General features: G+C 50.4%; 2 protein-coding genes and 1 non-coding gene across 3 annotated transcripts; 1 reads left to right on the top strand and 2 right to left on the bottom strand.

Annotated features, from left to right (window-relative positions):
• The first annotated feature begins 114 nt into the window (after window positions 1-114).
• PRADC1 (protease associated domain containing 1) lies at window positions 115-4,221 on the top strand. The gene is made up of 5 exons (XM_066267385.1): window positions 115-267; window positions 2,148-2,248; window positions 2,769-2,878; window positions 3,133-3,300; window positions 3,525-4,221. Exons 1-5 carry the CDS (start codon window positions 201-203, stop codon window positions 3,643-3,645), a joined length of 567 nt encoding a protein of 188 aa, XP_066123482.1. The 5' UTR covers window positions 115-200; the 3' UTR covers window positions 3,646-4,221.
• A 302-nt stretch (window positions 4,222-4,523) lies between these two features.
• On the bottom strand, window positions 4,524-18,903 carry SMYD5 (SMYD family member 5). The gene is made up of 13 exons (XM_066267384.1): window positions 18,762-18,903; window positions 12,691-12,799; window positions 11,801-11,940; window positions 11,202-11,323; window positions 10,724-10,793; window positions 10,018-10,122; window positions 9,254-9,316; window positions 8,959-9,029; window positions 8,562-8,668; window positions 8,111-8,167; window positions 7,213-7,307; window positions 6,058-6,128; window positions 4,524-5,965 (listed from the first exon to the last, which is right to left on the bottom strand). The coding sequence occupies exons 1-13, from the start codon at window positions 18,855-18,857 to the stop codon at window positions 5,827-5,829; spliced, it is 1,245 nt and encodes a 414-aa protein (XP_066123481.1). The 5' UTR covers window positions 18,858-18,903; the 3' UTR covers window positions 4,524-5,826.
• TRNAT-GGU (transfer RNA threonine (anticodon GGU)) lies at window positions 13,665-13,741 on the bottom strand. Its single transcript has one exon. It is a non-coding gene; the product is annotated as a tRNA-Thr (tRNA).
• Window positions 18,904-18,972: the final 69 nt, after the last annotated feature.

Below are 18,972 nucleotides of genomic sequence, written 5' to 3'. Positions count from 1 at the left end.
GCTAAGGCGCAGAGGTGGAAAGTGTGGCTAAATGAGCAGGCCCCTCAGCCAATCAGCCATAGGACTCGTTCGCCATTCGCCAACCAACAGCAAGAGCGGATCTGGGGGCGGGAGGCCGGAGCAGCTGTCAGGCTGAAGTCCGGATAGCAACGCGCGGCGGGTTGGGTGAAGGCAGCGCGGCGCAGTACTGGGCCCTGGAGATGGTCCTCGGCGCCGCGAGCTGGTGTTGTCTCGCGCTCTGGTTCACCGCGTGCATCGCGACTCACGGTGAGCGGCAATGGGCGGGGCTGCGCTTCCAGGCAGGCCCTCTGGCTTGCGCGCAGCTGGGGCCGGGGGCCATGGGTCACCTTGGAAACCGGCGAGTTCGCCCGTGCTGGAGTGGGTAGGTGCTGCTCCTCCGGAACTCGAGCTAGACGCGGCCTAAGGGTGGGCTCTGAGCCTCATCTCCCCACGTTGAAGCAAGACTTTCCCTCTACCCTCACTAATGCCGACCCAGGTGGCTCAGTGAGCGACCAAGAGGAGGAGCAAGGAACAACTAGAGATCCTACATGTTGGTGATACGTATGTGAACACTCACACACATACAGGAACACACATTCCTACACGTGGGCTCACACACAAGCACAGACGTACACAGACAACCTGTTTGCACCTGCAAGAGCAGAGAAATATAAACAGCTGTACTCATATGTATACCACGCTTAATTTACAAATATCAACAGATGCAAAAGCCAGGCAACGATGGGGGTGGAGGGAGGGAGAATTTAGTGGGAAGGCTTCCTGGAAGTGTATCTGTATCTGATGGCAAGCCCTCATTCTCAGGATAAAAGGATGCCTAGCCCAGTGCCAAGGCATGTGAGCTCTACATGGTGGCTATGATTTGGGCAGTAGACAAGGCCAACTAAAGGCACAATCAGTCCCAACCCTGGCACACAGGGAAGTGAAGGAACTAGTGTAACTTGAGCAGAGGAAGGAGATAAGGTTGGAGTAGCAGCCAAAGGCCAGATGGAGGAGGGCCTTTCAGGCCGTAGTTTAGATTTTAAGTCCAAAGGTAAGCTGTTGATGGGTATTGAAGCCATGAGAGGGGTGACATGATCATATTTGCTTTAAGATGTTTTAAGGAGATCCTTGGGCCCTGGCCAGTTGGGTCAGTGGATTGAGCAATGGCCCAGCACACAGATGTTCCAGGTTTGATCCCCAGTCAGGGCACACATGAGAAGTGACCATCTGCTCTCTTCCCCACTCTCTACCCCTTCTCTTTCTCTCACAGCCAGTGGCTTGACTGGTTTGAGCATTGGCCCCAGCCGGGGGTTACCAGGTGGATCCTGGTCAGGGCACATGTGGGAGTTTTGTCTGTCTCCCCTCTTCTCACTTAAAAAAGATCCTTGGTTGTTGTTTGGGGAATGGACCTTAGGGAGCAAGAATGGAGGAGGATGGCCTGACCAGGTGGTGGTGCATGGATAGAGTGTCAGACTGGGATGCAGAGGACCCAGGTTCGAAACCCTGAGGTTGCTGGCTTGAGCGCCGGCTCATCTGGTTTGAGAACAGCTCACCAGCTTGAACCCAAGGTCACTGGCTTGAGCAAGGGGTCTCTCGGTCTGCTGTAGCCCCCTGGTCAAAGCACATATGAGAAAGCAATCAATGAACAACTAAGGTGCTGCAACAAAGAATTGATGCTTCTCATCCCTCTCCCTTCCTGTCTGTCCCTCTCTCTGTCACACACACACACAAAATATGGAGGAAGATGAACCAGTCAGTCAGGACAAGAAATGATAGTGGTGGACTAGGAAGATGGCAGTGAGACGGGAGAGTCAACTTTTACATTAGAGTGAGAATTGTTTTCTACCCAGACTACCACATCACCTTGAACCTTTCAGGTCCACTTCAGAGCAAAGATAGACTAATCCTCGAAGATGACACTAGAGCTACTAGTCTTCCTGGCTCACCTTTGTAAGCAGCAGCATTTATAAATTTCAGGGATTGCTAACTCTGCATCAACTCTATCCTCCCTGGGAAAGGGATCCTCTATTCCACCCAGCTGGAGAATCCACTTGGCTGAAGCTGGGGCCCGGGGCCCAAACTATAGACAGCCTAGTTGAAGACACAGGGTTCATGGAGCTTTCTCACCTGTACTCTTTCTTTTTCAGGCTTACGCATACATGATTATTTGTATTTTCAAGTGCTGAGTCCTGGAGACATTCGATACATTTTCACAGCTACACCTGCAAAGGACTTTGGTGGTATATTTGTAAGTCGAGGGAGGCCCCCTCCTCTCTGATCCTGTTACCATCTTCTTTCCACTAAACTGAAGTGTTAATCCCTCTCATCCTTTCAACCAGTACCTGAGTGCTGGGACAGAGAAGGGAACAGAATCCAACTCTGCCCTCTAGGGGCTGCAGTGCAGGACGGAAGGGCTCCCAGCTACTTCCCTAGGTATTGTATCATACAGACCTGGGCACCATAGGGACCAGCTATCTTTGGGAAAATGAAATAGTGAAAAACCAAGGGTTCTGCTAGTTCTGCCTCTGCATAATGTGACTTAAGGCAAGTTACTTCCTCTCTCTGGGTCTATACCAACTCCGCTGCTTATCCTGTGGAAAGAGGTAAGGATGACTAGATAAGCCTTTGTGAGAACAAGTGCCCCGCACTCAAAAAACCTCTCCACACCTTTCCTTTACATTTTGTGATGAACTGATAGGGTGGGATATCAGTCCAATCCTAAAGTAGGTGCCTCTCCTCACAGTCTGATCTATCTAAATGTCCTTCAGCACACAAGGTATGAGCAGATTCACCTTGTCCCCGCGGAACCTTCAGAGGCCTGTGGAGAACTCAGCAACGGTTTCTTCATCCAGGACCAGATTGCTCTGGTGGAGAGGGGGTGAGGAGCGGACAGGCACTGGCACAAGGGGAGGGCAAGAATAGGGTAGATTTTAAGATCAATGGTGGTGGTGGTCCTTTGAAATTGTTTTTAAATAATTTATTATTTTAAAGGTCTTAAAGATTATCCATGCCTTTTGGCCATTTATTTATGAGCCTTTATTAAAAATTACCCATGGTCCTTCTTTCATGCTCCTAGGTGATGGCTTGGGGGAGGGGGAGCTAAGGCCTTGCCTCTCCTTTGATCTCTTCCAGGGGCTGTTCCTTCCTCTCCAAGACCAGGGTGGTGCAGGAGCACGGTGGGCGAGCAGTGATCATCTCTGACAATGCAGTTGACAATGACAGCTTCTACGTGGAGATGATCCAGGACAGTACCCAGCGCACAGCTGACATCCCTGCCCTCTTTCTGCTCGGCCGAGATGGGTGAGGGCTCCTGGTCTCTGGCTGTGTTGGCGCCAGGTTGGGTGCCATGACTTGGGGAGGTCAAGGGCAATCACCAGTCCCTTCCCACAAGCCTCATCTTGGGATGCCCCAGTTGGAGGGCCGAAATGCCCTTGGGCTCTGGAACTCCCAGAGTGATGGGGACAGTCGGGCATGATGGGGTGCTGAGAAAGTGACCATCACCACTTTTCTCCATGCCCTCACAGCTACATGATCCGCCGCTCCCTGGAACAGCATGGACTGCCGTGGGCCATCATTTCCATCCCAGTCAATGTGACCAGCATCCCCACCTTTGAGCTGCTGCAACCACCCTGGACCTTCTGGTAGAAGAGTTGGTTCTACCTTCCAGCCATAAGCAACTCTGGGCTGGGGAGCGGAAATCCAGAAATTTGAGACATTGAGATAACATTTGGGGACAGGTGGAGCCAGGGAGAGGAAGAAGGCTTGGGTTTTGGCTAGGCTAAGGGAAGCCATGCCACTGTTTCCTCTTCCCCAGGGTCCCTAAGGGTATTTCATGCTATGGGAAGATGTAAGACCCATCATGGCCCAGGGCTAATTGGCTAGAATCTGGCACTATAGGGGCTAAAGACAGGTAGCCTGAGAGCCATCTGTGACCTGTCACATCCCACCTGACTGAAGCCTCCCCCACCCAGGGTGTCCTCACAGTGTCCTTCACAGCAACTGCTGGAGTGGTTTAAGGAGCTAGTATTTGGGGACTTAAATCTTCACTGACATTTTAGCAATAAAGCCTCTCATCAGGGTTGCAACTGTGTTTTAGAGTAAGAGCACATGGGTGGGAGAGGCCTTCAAAATCACTATTCTGGTCCCATGCCTTTGTGTTGAGGGGAGGAAATTGAGACCCTAAGACAATAAATGACCTGTCTAAGATCCTTTAGGACTACTGCTCAGACTGCTAATCTTGGATTCAACTCAGCCTCCTGCTTAAGATCTTAGGAGCCTCAGTTCCCTGGGGAGAAGGTTCATCATGGTGCTGGGAATCCATACTTCACCACAGTGGATCCTTGCTCTAGGGCTTTAAAATATTAGCACAGCAGAGTGTAGATGAGACCAGAGATGAGCCCAAACTAAGGAGCTAGCGCTCCCACTTACTGCCATTACCAGGTCTATCCTATGCGCCTTTTCACCACCCACACGACTGCTGCGTGCTCTGGCAGCTTGTCAAGTCATTCTCCACCAAGCACTCCTTCAGAGGCCTGTCACCACTCACTTTATTGAGAACAGTGGGCAGGAGGTGGTGGGAGGGGATGCTGGCTGCAGTGAAGGAAAGAGTCCAGCAGCCCAGATAGGCAGGTTCCACCTGGCTCATAATCTAGGGAAGGGCCCGAGGGACAGGCACCGGCCTTCCCGGGATCCCTTGGCAGGGGGATGTGGAAGACCCCTTGGGGAAGGTAGGCAGAAAGGAACTGTGAGTGATGGGTTATAATTCCCACAGCACCCAACCTAAGACTGAGAGGGGTAGTGCTAATTTAGACATAAGGGGACACAGTCAGGGCTGATCTCCTGAGTATCTAGCCCAGCTCCTCTCGGTTTCTGGAAGACTTCGTTGTTCCTGTGGAGACCCTAACAATGGAGACTGAAGCCAAGAGAGCCCCTCAACATTAACTTAGAGCTCCTAAGAAACACAGACAGGCCTGTCACCCCGTCCCCCCTTCCCCAGGTCTAGCCATGCTGCCAGAGTCCTTGATGGGAAAAGGGTATGAGGAAGGGGTGATGATCCCTCACATGTCCCTCCTGAGGGAGGCAGAGACCTTTTTATACCCCATGGAATCAGCCACTGTGCCAGGGCCTGAAAGGCAAGGCACAAGATACAGAGATTGTGGAGCTCAGGGGAGGGGTTAATCTCCACTCCCCCAGATGTCCACGTGGTGGGAATGGGAAGGTGGGGAGAGGGAGGTAGTTTCCCCCGGTTCAGTGTTCCCTGGCAGAGTCTTAGGGAAAGTGCTCTGGAGGCCCAGTTCCTCCTTCCTGCCCCCCTCAGTGTGCTAGTAGTAGTCAGGCAGTTGCCTTATCAGCTACAACAGTAGAAGGTGGGGAAGAAGGTGAGGGCAACTCACCTCTCTCCTTCAATAAAGTAAGGCTGTTCTCAGATTGCCATTTTGTTGTCCCTCTACAGCAAGTAGAGAGGGGTGAAGCCTCCAATGGGTGGGTAGGCATAGCCATGGGGCCAAAGGAGAAGATACACTGGTAGACCCTGACCTTGGTTCCAGCTGCTCATACTCTGGAGTGGAGTACTTCAGGGGAGGCCAATTCTGAAAGGCCCAGTGACAGCACGGAACCTGAGCCACTCAGCAGCAGTGTCCAGGGCATGAAGTCTGGAGGGGGGTGGAGGGCCTAGGGTCCAGCCTCTGTCCTACCCTCTGGCAAAAACAGAGCTGGAAAAGGGGTGAAGCAGGCAATGGGGGTGAAGAGTTCCTTCCAGCCTCTTCTCTGAGGGGAGGCCCCCTTTTCTGACAGTCTTGGATAGGGCCCCTTCCAGGCAGGGTGACATCACACATCAGTCATCTCATCTCCTAGCTCTGCGTCTTCTGGCTCTCCCTCCTCCTCTTCGTCTTCTTCTGAGGTCACGTTGGGTTCATCAGCTTCTGCCAGGCATTTGGGGCAGGAACAGACAAATAGATAGTTCTCCCTGCAGGGGGTAGAGGGTGGTGAGAGTGAAAGTCAGACAGCCACTGAGATGCAGGGCCCAAGCCCAGCCGCCCGCCACTCCCCAGCTGGCACCTGAGGATCTTGTGGCGGCTGTGGCGGCTGCGCTCCCGCTGACAGCAGTCTAAGTAGCTGATGCAGATTTCCTGGAGGGCAGAGAAGTGGGGACCGACAGTCTGTGCTCTCTATTAAATGTGATGAGGGCCTCACCAACCACTACCCTATCCCCACCTTCTGCCCCATCCCCAAAGGCCTGAGCTGCCCTTCTATGAAGGTGTGAGCAGCCCTGATCCATTCCCCTGTGCTCTCAGCAAGCAGATCTCTAAGAGGCTTTAACAACCTGAGGTCATCTAACAAGCAGGTCATTTGAGGCAAAGAGGGGACTGCAGTTGGCCTTGGCCTCAGGCCATGGTTAGAGGCATTAAGGGCTAAGGTCAGTGGCTATCTTCCTTCAGAAATTATCTTGGTGTGATGCTACCTGCCCTGGAAGACGATTCAACCAGGCTTTGTGCTGCCAAGACCCCAAACCCACACTAGCTCCCCGTAGCCCAAGCCACAAAGAGCTATCTCCTGCTTTCTTAGAATCCGCAGTTTAGCCTGACCTGTGGTGGCGAAGGGGATAGTCAACCTGAAATGCTGAAGTCACTGGTTTGAAGCCCCAGGCTTGCCCAGTCAAAGCACAAACAGAAGCAACTATGAGTTCATGCTTCCTGCTCCTTTTCCCCTTTCTCCCCCACACCCCACATCCAAAATGAATAAATCTTAAAAAAAAAAAAAAACCCTGCAGATTAGTTAACCAAAAGGTGGCTGGGGATCCTAGCCAGGTAGCTCAGTTGGTTAGAATGTGGTACCCATATGCCAAGGTTGCAGGTTCAATTCCCAGTCAAGGCACATATAAGAATCAACCAATGAATGCATAAATAAGTGGAACAACAAATCAGTTTCTCTATCAATAATAATAATAATAATAATAATAAAACAAGGTGTCTGGGGACAAGAACTGGCACAGAGCTATCTCTCAAAAACTGCTCTGAGGCCTCCTGGAGTTATTTTTTAAAGTGGGGTGGGCTTAGAGCATTTTCATGGGCAGAAAGACATGCTCTGGTGTATGGGGGATTCAACTCAAAGCCTGAACTTGGGGCCCTAGCCACTGCTGGACCCAATCTCTAGAGAAAACTTACAAGGCCCACTGCCCACCCCTATACTCCCCACAGCTCCCAGCCCTCTCACCTCTCCTGGCTGAATATCCTCCAGGGCAGTGACATGCAAAAGGAAGTTGTTTTCTGGGAAGGAAGTCTCTGCATTGGGGACACAGCTGTGGTTGCCTGAGTCATGAGAGGCAGCTAATGAGAAAAGCTAACTAATACAAATAACAGCCCCAACTCTGCAGAGCACTCCCTGTCCAGGGCCCTTTCCTGAAGAGCATAAAGCAGACACGAATGCATGCCCACACCACTCCCTCTCCCTCCGTCCGTGCCTACCCATTTTCCTCCTCACTGGTCACCTTGATTCCACGTTGTGTTCCCAGTGTCTCACAGAGGGGCAGGGCTATGAAAGGGCTGCCCATGCCAGACCACTCACTCAGTCCTGTCTATTACTGGACATTTATTGGTAACAGCTGAGCCAAGCCCTCTGAGAGCCTAGTTTGGGAGGGCAGAGTGGCTCTAGAAGGAACCTGGGAAGAGGGGTTTGCAGTAAGGAAGCCAGAGGCTGGGAGGCTGAAATCTAGAAGAGATAATAGTCTGAGCTGACTCTATTTCCTAGCAAGTGGGGACTGCCTGCTCCCTGAGGGCAGGTCCAGAGGGCCCAGGTCCTCACACTTCCCTGCCAAATTTCACAGGGCAGTGGAGGTGCACAGCTCAGGCACCTTTTGAGAGAATCAGAGCTCAATGCCCTGCCAGGCAGAGGGCCTGGCCCACTTGGAAGGTTTTATATATGTATAAATTCAAGGAACCAGCAGTCCAGTGCAGGAATGAATGAAAAACTGATAGACCAAAACCAACCAGAAGAATCGCCAAGGAAGCTCAGATTTAACCCCACTTCCAGACTCCACCCTCTCAATTTAGAAGGGGCAAACCAAAAGATGAACGGCAACTACACGGCCACCCTCCTCAATGCCAGGACTCACAGCAGCTCTGAAGCACAAAGAGGCCTGATCCTTCACAGTTAAGAAACTCGCCAGTTGCTGTAAGAAGTAACATGCAGATGTTAGTCTACCCATTTTACAGGGAAAAGGAAACTAGGTTTATAAGGAAAGATACTTCCTCACTGTCCTGCCACCCCACAACACTAATGTACCCGATCCCTACCATTTCACCTGAACTTAAACCTCTGAAGCCTTGCTTTTATATAAATGATTGTATTCTATTTGTCCAGCAGTCTCCCACCACCAGCATCAAGCCTCTGCCAAGTGAGTGTGAGGATTTAACGGCCATTTCTCATCTGTGTGTCCCTTGGACAGATTTGAAGCTTCCCATAGGAACATAGGATTATGTCTCCCACCATTAACTTGGAGGTTCCTGAGGGAAGACTGTGTCCACCACGTGACTGGGGGGGGGGGGGTCCTCCATCTCACCAACCTGCCTCGATGTCCTTGTACAGCTGGTCAATGAAAGCATCCAGGTGCTCGCGGTCCTGAAGCTTCAGCTCGAGAGCATCACAGGCGTGGACCCACTGACTCAGGGAGCTGGGGGTCCCAAGCAACCATGGTTAGAGAGCAGCAGGCCTAGCTCCCAGGGCTCTCCACCTCCGGCAAGTTACAGGGTGGGGACCCTGTCTTCCCCAGCAGACCAAGGCTCCCAAGAGGAGCAGACTCCTAGCTCAGTCTGATCCCCATTACTGTGTGTAGTCTAGCACTCTGACCAAAGTCACACCCTGCCCCACCCTAATCTGGAAAGGAGCCGTGACTACCTTCCTCAATTTCCCAGTAGAGCCCTAAGGGACACATCTAATATAGCTAGAAGACTGTTTCCTGACCTGGTCCCAATTCCTTGACCATTGGTCCCAACAAGAGCAAATAGAGATCGGAATCCATCTGGAGTGAACCACTGTCAAGAAGAAAGAAAAATGAGAACTCAGGTTATAGCCCCTTGCTTTTTTTCCTGATACAACTCAGTTCAGAAGGTCTTCTGTGAGTCAGTCCCATCCCAACTCCAGAAAACCAAGTCAGCTCTGGCTTAGCTGCCCCAGTAGAAGATGCTGAACCAGTTGCTGCTAGAGAGCTGGCTGGAGTGACTGTGGAGGACACTGGTCCTACCCACCTCACACTCACCTGGCTGAGTGCTTCTTCACAAAGGGCCTCCGTGAAGAGTCTCCGAAGCAGTTCCAGCTGGCCCTGGTTTAGGAAAAACAGGTACAGACATGCATCTATGAGGACTTCCCGTTAGCTCCCAGGCAGGGCCCAGAACACCCTATGAGGAAGGAAAAGGGCCAGCTCTGTAGACTGAGCTTTTCCTGGGGGCAAAGGAAGGCCACACAGTCTTTATCTCCCAACAGCCTTCAACTCAGTGGTAAACCCCATATCCCTCCCTATCTTCTAGTGTTCATACCAGCAGGGCTGCAGAAGCATGGTAGGCTCCCCTAACTAGCCTGCAGACCAGCCTAACTCCCAGAATTCAGTGCAGGAAGGCCCCCTCCAGATGCCTTTCACACATCTGCTTCCACCTGCAGGCAGCCCCTGCGGGGAAATCTGCTCTCCTCTGTGAGAATTTGTAATTCTTTGGTTGGGAGAGGGCACTCAGTACACTGGCAGCTGAAATTCTCCTGTTCCACACTGCTTCCTGACCCTGTGGACCCCCACCTCTCCATTTTTCATTATACCTGATTTGCCCACCACTGTCCTCTCATGAAGTCCTGCTTTTCCTATCAGGGCACCCCTCCTTCCTCTGTCATCACCCCACTTCCCAGGCAAATGGCGGGAGGAATGGAAGTCCTCTGAATAGATTTTTGGCAGAGAAGGGACCAAATGTGGAGCTCCCCTCAGGAAGCCACAGAATATCCCAGGCTATTGGGGAAGAAGGGTTACAGGAGACCAACCTTGAATTTGTCCCCCAAGAGTTTATGGACAATTTCCTCCTCCTCATTGGCTGTTTTATTACAGAACTGGGAGAAGAGCCTGATCCAACGATCCTTATCCTTAGCCTGCAGTGAACAAATGTTTCAGGGTCACATTCAGAAATATCTGTGCATGAATATGCACACATGGACTGACAGACACCCACGTTCTTACTGTCACCCCTGTGAGAAGGGTAGCCTGTGTTCTAAAGCCCCTCCATGAGAGAAATACCATCTCACCTGAGCCTGTAGGTAGATCCTTCCACTGCCTAGGGACTTCCTCCTAACCATCTCCCCAACTGGGGCTAATCTAGCCAATTCAACAACACTTGGAAAAACAGCAGAATAAGGCTGAGAAGCAACAATATTTTAATAGAAGGGGTTAGTATGGCTTCTCTTGCTTTAGGTCAGAGACACAATCCTAAAAAAGCGGTGCTTACAAATCAAATGGATTGCTGTTGCATAAGAAATCCTTTCAAAGGTCAAAGACTACAGGCAAGATGGGCCCCCATACCCCCGTTAGATTTATGGTTCATGACTTCTAAGATTTACATAGTAAGAAGCTGTCCTTTGGAAAGCCCCGGAGGAACTCTGCATCCAAGCCAGGATCTAGAGGTAAGGAGAAAACTGAGGCCAAGGGTTGAATGAGGCCAGAATCAGCTTTCCTAAAAGGGTCAGGTGGGCTCACCTGCTTCACTGTGGCCACCATCCGGGCCATCAACATGATGCTGGCAGTCTCAGGGGGGTAGTGAATACTCCTGGGGAGAAAGAAAAAGGTTTAGCTGAGAAATTTCCTCCCAAGTAGCTGATTTTAAGGAAGTCCAGTCTGATTGCTACAGAGAATCCTTCCTATGAACCTCATTTATAACCAGAGAGAAAGCCATCAGCAAGGACTTGCACAGGACTATACATTCCTGTGGGCTTAATGGGGCTCTTATTGTGAGTGTGCAAAATGCTGAGGATAGTGGGACTGGCAGCTCAAACTAATGGCAGGGGGCTGGATGGTGTGACCTCTGTTTAACCCTAAGAATAAGGGGTGGGGGAAATCTTGGGGGGACAGTAAGTTTAAAAAAATGGCTGCACCTGTTGAGCCCAGGCAGGCAGGCAGGCAGTGAGGCAGGAAGGAAGGTAGGGATAAAGATAAAATTAGATGAAATGCCACCTACCTCCATGCCTCCTGAAGCTTATTGAGAGGATGCAACGGGTCATCCTGGGAGGGGCCGGGGCACAGGACGCGATGGTATTGGTCAGCAGCTGCTAGCCGACATTCTGCACTGCAGTACATCACCTGTTGGAGCGGGTGGAGGTCAGATGTCCCATATGGTACTCGCCTCCTCTAACTGCATTCCTTCCACAAACGGCCCCTGAGCAGTAGAGCAGCAGCACTGGGGCATAAGAAAGCACACAGTGCTCCAGGGGTGCCTACTAACTGAGGCTTATAAAAGGGCATGTGAGGGGGTGGCTACTCACTGAGGCTTATAAAACCATGGGACAGAAAAACAACATAGCACATAGCGGGAAAGCCCCCACCAGGCTCTTAGGAAGAGGGCAAGTTACCAACCATCCTATTTTCCAGACAATGGGACGCCTGGAACAGGGAAGACAAAACTGGAACAGTAGCAAACCTTTTCAATGTCTTATCCTACAGTGTCTTATTCCTCAAGGGCCATGACCAGGTCCATTTTTGCTCTGTCTCTGCAAAGAGGACTTCAACTACAGTTTCTCCCATCAGTCCATTTCAGGGACACTCCCCAAGGCCACTCACCTGGCAGTGGGGACAGCTCTGGTGAAGGTCCTTGCGCACAGTGCACAGCTCAGGGTGAGGCAGCACCTGGCCGGGCTTCCCGGTCAGCCTCTGGGCATTCTCCTCTGCCTTCTCCAGTGCCCGCAGACAGTGGTCGCAGGCTGAAGGAGAAAGCCGGGAATGACCGAGGGTCTTGAGAACAGAGGCCACATCTGTCCTTTTCACAGCAGTATCCCCAGGGCTAGAATAGTACCAAGTACATAATAGGTACTCGAAATGTTTGGGAAGTGAGTAAATGAATATGGTGAAGAATGAGAGGAATGAATTTCACATGCAGTCAAAGGTAGATGATTCCCTCTTCTCTCTCTGGAGTCCCCATCCTTCCTGTCACAATCACCCTGCTTCTCAATGGGACTTAGTTTGTGGGGCTCCCCTCCCTTCCCCAGATTAGGCTTTCCCCACATTCTGAAAGAAATTGATCCACCTTCCACAGCTTCTCTGTGGCCTAAGAAAAGTATGGGGAAAAAAGAATGTGGCTGGCTTCTGATCACCAACACAGCCTTTTTTCACCAAGGGGCATGCGGCCACCTCTTGGTAGCGGGCTCCACTTTGGCACAGAACCCTTCATCAAGACGTCCAGTCCCTTATACTATGAGGCTAGACTGAGTTCCACCTGAGTGACAGTCCTCCACCAGGGAGCACTTCAGAAGAGCCTCTTTCCTATAGGCTCACAGTCGCAGACAGCCTGAGATCTCACAGAGGTATAGTTCTCCGGGGCAGTTCTCCAACAGAAGACAGCCTTTCCACTTAGAGTCCCAGAGACATTGCCAGCAGGGATACATGCAGCTCTCCCCCCCTGCACAAGGGCAGCGGGGCCAAGCAGCCATGAGGAGCAGGAGAGATGTGCTCACCTCGGTAGTGATAAAGTGCATTCCAGAGAAACTGTGCAGCCACCAGGGGCCGTTCTACAAAGATGATCTCCCCCTTCCGGATCAGTTGTGTGGCAAATAGCCCCTTTCCCTAAGAGAACAGAGAAGGAACAGGACGGCCATTAGAAGAGACATAGGATACAGTTTCAAGGCTCCCGGAGGGCCACCCAGCCTCACCCCCATATGTTGCCTCTCAGCAGAGGCCTCTGCCTCTGGAGGGTTCATGGAGCATGGTCAGCACTCCCAGAACTGCCTCCTCTGAAAATGCAGCTCTGACCTTTCAGTTGTACTTTGTTCACCTTGTTCAGAACAGAGGGCCTGGGATGTCAGCCACCTCAGACCACCTGAAGAATTTTTAGAATGGCCAGAGCAGGGCCAAACTCATAGCCTATAGGGCCTCCTGTACCAGGAGCTGATAAAGCAGGGCAGCCTTCTCTGAGTCACCCACATGTCCCTTCTGTTGGCAGTGCTGCTGCTGCTAATGGCTGCAAAGAAATCCTACCCCAATTAGGAAGTCTAGTTTTGCGGGAGGGCATGTACCCTACTTCCCTGGTCAAGTGATACTCACAGCACCTGGCATAGTTCCTGGCACCTGACACTTCTCAGGGGTTACTCTGAAAAGGAATGACTAATCTTTTTTTTTTTTTTTTTTTTTCTGAAGCTGGAAACGGGGAGAGACAGTCAGACAGACTCCCGCATGCACCCGACCGGGATCCACCCGGAACGCCCACCAGGGGCGACGCTCTGCCCACCAGGGGGCGATGCTCTGCCCCTCCGGGGCGTCGCTCTGCCGCGACCAGAGCCACTCTAGCGCCTGGGGCAGAGGCCAAGGAGCCATCCCCAGTGCCCGGGCCATCTTTGCTCCAGTGGAGCCTTGGCTGCGGGAGGGGAAGAGAGAGACAGAGAGGAAGGAGGGGGTGGAAGGGTTGGAGAAGCAAATGGGCGCTTCTCCTATGTGCCCTGGCCGGGAATCGAACCCGGGTCCCCCCGCACACCAGGCCGACGCTCTACCACTGAGCCAACCGGCCAGGGCCAGGAATGACTAATCTTAACCCCAATCCTAATGTTTATTTGCTGTGAACCTTTGAGCCAATTGCTTCGGTTATTTGGATGTTTCCCCACAGAAAAGTGTATTTAGTATCAACCAGGTAGTTTCCAGGATGCAGTGACAGCACAGGTGAATGTGCCTCACGAGCTCTAGCTCCTTATGACTCAAAGTGAGTGGATGGGCTGGCTGTAGACATCAGCTGGGAGACTGTTAGAAATGCAGAATCTCGGGCCCTACCTTAGCAAGATGTCCAGGTGATTCACATGCATGTTAAAATGAGAAATGTTGGTGTAAAGCACCATAGTTTTCACAGAAGATGTGAAGACAGCTGCTGAATTGCCATCTCTCAGAAGTGCAAAGGGAATCAGAAGACAGCTTTAGAACCTAGAGAAGTTATTGGCCCTACCAGGCACTTACTCCCACTGTTTACTTTGAGAAGGAGGTGCTGACCTTGCAAACACTGAACTATCACAAAAAGGGACAGAAAAATGATCAGCACAGCAGTGAAATGTCCTATCATGTGGTTTCATGGGTAGCGCCCTGTTTTCTTCTAGCAATGGAGCTCTGGCTAGACAGGGGCACCTCCCAAAATCAAAGCAGCAGGGAAGTGTAGACCAGGACAGGCACTCAGTAACCGATGAGCCCCAAATCTGAACCCTCTGAACAGCTCCCAGAGCTCTAACGGTAGAGTGAGGCCGCTGGAACACCACTGCACAAAGCCATAGGTGCACTTTGGTTGTTTTCCAGCAAACGAGCCTCTATGCCAGGGGTAGTCAACCTTTTTATACCTACCACCCACTTTTGTATCTCTGTTAGTAGTAAAATTTTCTAACCGCCCACCAGTTCCACAGTAATGGTGATTTATAAAGTAGGGAAGTAACTTTACTTTATAAAATTTACAAAGCAGAGTTACAGCAAGTTAAAGCATATAATAATTACTTACCAAGTACTTTATGTCGGATTTTCGCTAAGTTTGGCAGAATAAATCTTTATAAAACAACTTACTATAGTTAAATCTATCTTTTTATTTATACTTTGGTTGCTCCGCTACCACCCACAATGAAAGCTGAACACCCACTAGTGGGCGGTAGGGACCAGGTTGGCTACCACTGCTCTATGCCCTGCAACCCCTGGGACTCAACCTAGCAAAATAAAAACTTGGCCTTCTGCTATGGGACAAAAAGACATGAACGTTATCTCTGACGATCTCAAATCTCAATACTAGATAAATATTTCTTTCTTGAGAACCAAATATAGAAAATATTTAGTAATCAAAATAAAGTGAAAACTAGTAGACCTGTTCCTCTACAAAACCACTCATCCCAAAACACACAAAAGTGGTTCAAGGCCCTGGCTGCTTGGCTCAGCAGTAGAGTGTCAGCACAGCCTATGAAAATCCTGGGTTCAAATCCCTGTCTGGCACACAGGAGAAGTGACCATCTGCTTCTCTACCCCTCTACCCCCTCTCACTTCCCCTCCCGCTAGACCAGCTCCAATGATTCTAGCAAGTTGGCCCCAGGTGCTGATGGCTCCATGGCCTCACCTCGGGCACTGAAATAGCTCAGTTGCTGAGCAATGGAGCAGCAGCCCCAGATGGGCAGCCATCACTCCATAAAGGGCTTGCTGGGTGGATCCCGGTCGGGGCACATGCTGGAATCTGTCTCTCTTCTCTCTGCCTCCCCACCTCTCACTTAACCCTTTGAGTAGTACGAACGCTCATGTACATCCTCGTGCCTCCTGACCATCCAGAGTACAATCCTAACGAAAATTATTTTAAAAATGTATAAGGCAACATTAAAAATGGGTTAAAAAACAAAAACAAAAAAAAGAAAGTGTTTCAAGAAAAGGCTCTAATTCATATTTCTAAGAAGCTTGGAGGGGACTGAACCTGAATGTAAAAGGCACAAACTATGCAAATATATTTCCAATTTGAAAAGTAAGTTTTATGAAAAAGATTGTACAAAACTCTAAGACTATGTAGTAAATTTAAAAACCTTTTTTAGGCCCTGGCCGGTTGGCTCAGCGGTAGAGCGTCGGCCTGGCGTGCGGGGAACCCGGGTTCGATTCCTGGCCAGGGCACATAGGAGAAGCGCCGATTTGCTTCTCCACCCCCCACCCCCTCCTTCCTCTCTGTCTCTCTCTTACCCTCCCGCAGCCAAGGCTCCATTGGAGCAAGGATGGCCCGGGCGCTGGGGATGGCTCCTTGGCCTCTGCCCCAGGCGCTAGAGTGGCTCTGGTCTCGGCAGAGGGATGCCCCGGAGGGGCAGAGCGACGCCCCAGAAGGGCAGAGCATCGCCCCCTGGTGGGCAGAGCATCACCCCTGGTGGGCGTGCCGGGTGGATCCCAGTCGGGCGCATGCGGGAGTCTGTCTGACTGTCTCTCCCCGTTTCCAGCTTCAGAAAAATACAAAAAAAAAACCCAAAACCTTTTTTAAATGAACGACTTTACAAAAGATATAAATTGCCAAAGCTGAACTTAAGAGCAAGAAAGCCCATACAGACTAATAAGCAGTGCTATTTTGTGGCTGATATGCACCATGCACCAGTATGGCATGCTGGTTTGCATCACTGTATTTGATCAGGTTTCTGTTGTGATTGGTCATGTCCCTGGCATAATAATTGGTAAATGTTTAAAAAGAATTCCTGCCAATACAGTACCTATAGTAGCAATAAAGTGCTCAGAACCACCCAACTTGAGGCCCCTAGTCTATGTGATTTTATGAGCCAGCTCTGTCAAACCAAATATTTCTCATACTATTTAAACTATTTAATAACAGAGAAAATTGTTCTCCATTTTTACTAAAAAATAAGCATAACTGATGTGGTAAACTGGGGAAATGACACAAAATAAAAATCACAAACCAATCTCGTTTGATGAATATAGATGCAAAGAGCCCATGATAATCTACCTAGTCACTAAGTCTGGGTAGGCATGTGATCTTCTCAGGCAGCAGAGCAGGTGTAGGCATGGAGTGGGCAGCCAGCTCATTCTTCCAGGGCCTAGGTTCTGATAGAAGGCTGGGACAGGACAATTAGGCAAGCAGATGGGCTGAAGTAATGAAGAGAGACAGAAGAAGTGAAGAAAGAAAGGGGATGTGAGACAGAGAGCTAAGTGATGGTAAAGGTGAAAATTTCTCCATGCCAGGAGTGATGCAACTGAGACACCATCAATCTGTAAGTACTAGAGGGCCTGGGGTGAAGATGGAGACGTGAGCAGCTGAGGCTGAGATGTAAGAGAGTTAACTTTCCATTCATGGAGAGGAATGCTCCAGGTGTCCCTTGTATGGAAAGAGGGCAACACTGGCCAGTTAGCTCAGTTGGTTAGAACACTGTTCCAACACATCAAGGTTGCGGGTTCAATTCCCCAGTTGGGGTACATGTAAGAATCAACCAATCAGGGTACATACAAGAATCAACCAACGAATGCATAAATAAGTGGAACAACAAATCAATGTTTCTCTTTTTCTGCCTTCCTCTCTAAAATCAATAAACAAAAATTAAAAAAAGAAATATGAGGACAATGAAACTTGGGTTGGGCAACTGGATAAGTATGAAGATGCTGACAGCAGGCGGGGCAAGGACTAAGGATACATACAGGCCCTGCACAGAATATTCAATCTCACTAATAAACAGAGATGTAAATGAGAACAAAGCAATACCATTTTGCACATATCAACTGGCAAAGATAACTAGGAAAGAAAATAGTGCTGGAGAGAAAAGGATATGCACCCAGAAAATGAGCTCCCAGATCTCTGACCACAGGGATTAAAAATAAGACACAACATAAGGGCCCATAAAGAAATAGTTGGTTGAGGAAACTGCAACCCTCCCATGAAATAAACTAAAACTATTTTTTAGCTCTTAAAAATGAATACACAGAAAAAGGTTTATTGGTATAGATTTACTGCAGTATCAAAACGCAGTTTCTAAAATTACGATTTTAATACACATATTGTTGTATTGGAACAGTGAGAAATAGACATCTTGCCAAACACACAATCAAGAAGCCAAATTAAGAAATCTTTATTAACCCACCCCGCTGAGCAACCGCATGGAGACCTAAGTCGTTCAAATCAATGCGGTGGCGAACACAGTCTGGGGCTGGCTTTTAAAGACAAAATTACATACTGATTGAGGAATGGGGAGGAGAGGAAGCATAGCAGTAGGACACAGCAGTGAAACAAGCTTTCTTACAATGTTTATCTATAGGGTTAATTCAGGGAGAAACATTCTGAGAACACTTGCAACCTTGCAAAGCTAGCTAGCCCAAGGCCACAGTCTGGGAGACCAGACTCAAAGCCAGGAATAGGGAGTCTTTTTAGAAAAGTAAGTCCTGCTAAAAGTCTGTTTTAGAGAAAGTAAGTTCTGCTAAGAGTTATTCATGCTAAGGGCCTTTCTTTTCTATATTTTAATACATTTGCACAAAAAAAAGGATTGTAAGTGACTTTTATCTTTTCTTTACATGCACTTTCAATTGTTTTCTACAACGAACTTAAAAAAAAAACTAATAAAAAGACAAAATCACATCATTCTCCTGTTCAAACCCTCAAAAGCTCCCACGGGCTTCAGGCTCTGGTCCAAATTCCCTAGCAGTCCCAGGCCCTTCCTCACTCCCACCCAAATCTCACTCTGAAAGGTCCCTGAGGACCCACGCTTTTTTATACCTCAGTGCCCAGTGCTCAACACCTCCCCGCCCGCAGCTCCCGGAGCCCAGAAGCAATGTTGTTCATCAGGGTCGGGAGGCCCAAGGCGCCCCCAGCTCTGCCTGACACAGCCGCATTACCGCCGCCCGCTGGCGGCCCGGTTTCGTGGGAAAGGGGCGCGCAGAGATTCTGAAGGCTCCGGTACACCGCGTGACCGCCCCGGAAGCCTGTGCAAGGGGACAGAGAGCCCCCCGGCCGCGAGCAGGGGCTGAGCCATAGCGTCGGAGCCTCTAGGCTCCGGGCATGGGGTTCCCACGGGGCTGTCTCCAAGGCCGGATGGGGCGGGCTCGTCTCCAGCCTCACCTTGGAGCTGCTCACAAAGCGGACTTCCACCGGGACCCGGGTCCGGCCCGCCACGCCCACGCAGAAGGCGAACACGTCGCACACGGAGGCCGCCATCTTGGGCGCGCCTCCGCCCTCTGACCCATGACCCCGACCGGACCCGGGAGATCCCGCCCCTCCTGGTTCCGCCCCTACTGGCCCTGCCCCCGACGTGAAGGTCCCGTTGGCTTGC

The sequence above is a fragment of the Saccopteryx bilineata genome, chromosome 3 (assembly GCF_036850765.1).
Source record: "Saccopteryx bilineata isolate mSacBil1 chromosome 3, mSacBil1_pri_phased_curated, whole genome shotgun sequence".
Taxonomy (NCBI): domain Eukaryota; kingdom Metazoa; phylum Chordata; class Mammalia; order Chiroptera; family Emballonuridae; genus Saccopteryx; species Saccopteryx bilineata.
Note: the sequence above shows the minus strand (reverse complement) of the source record. Positions and strands in the feature narration are given on the sequence as shown.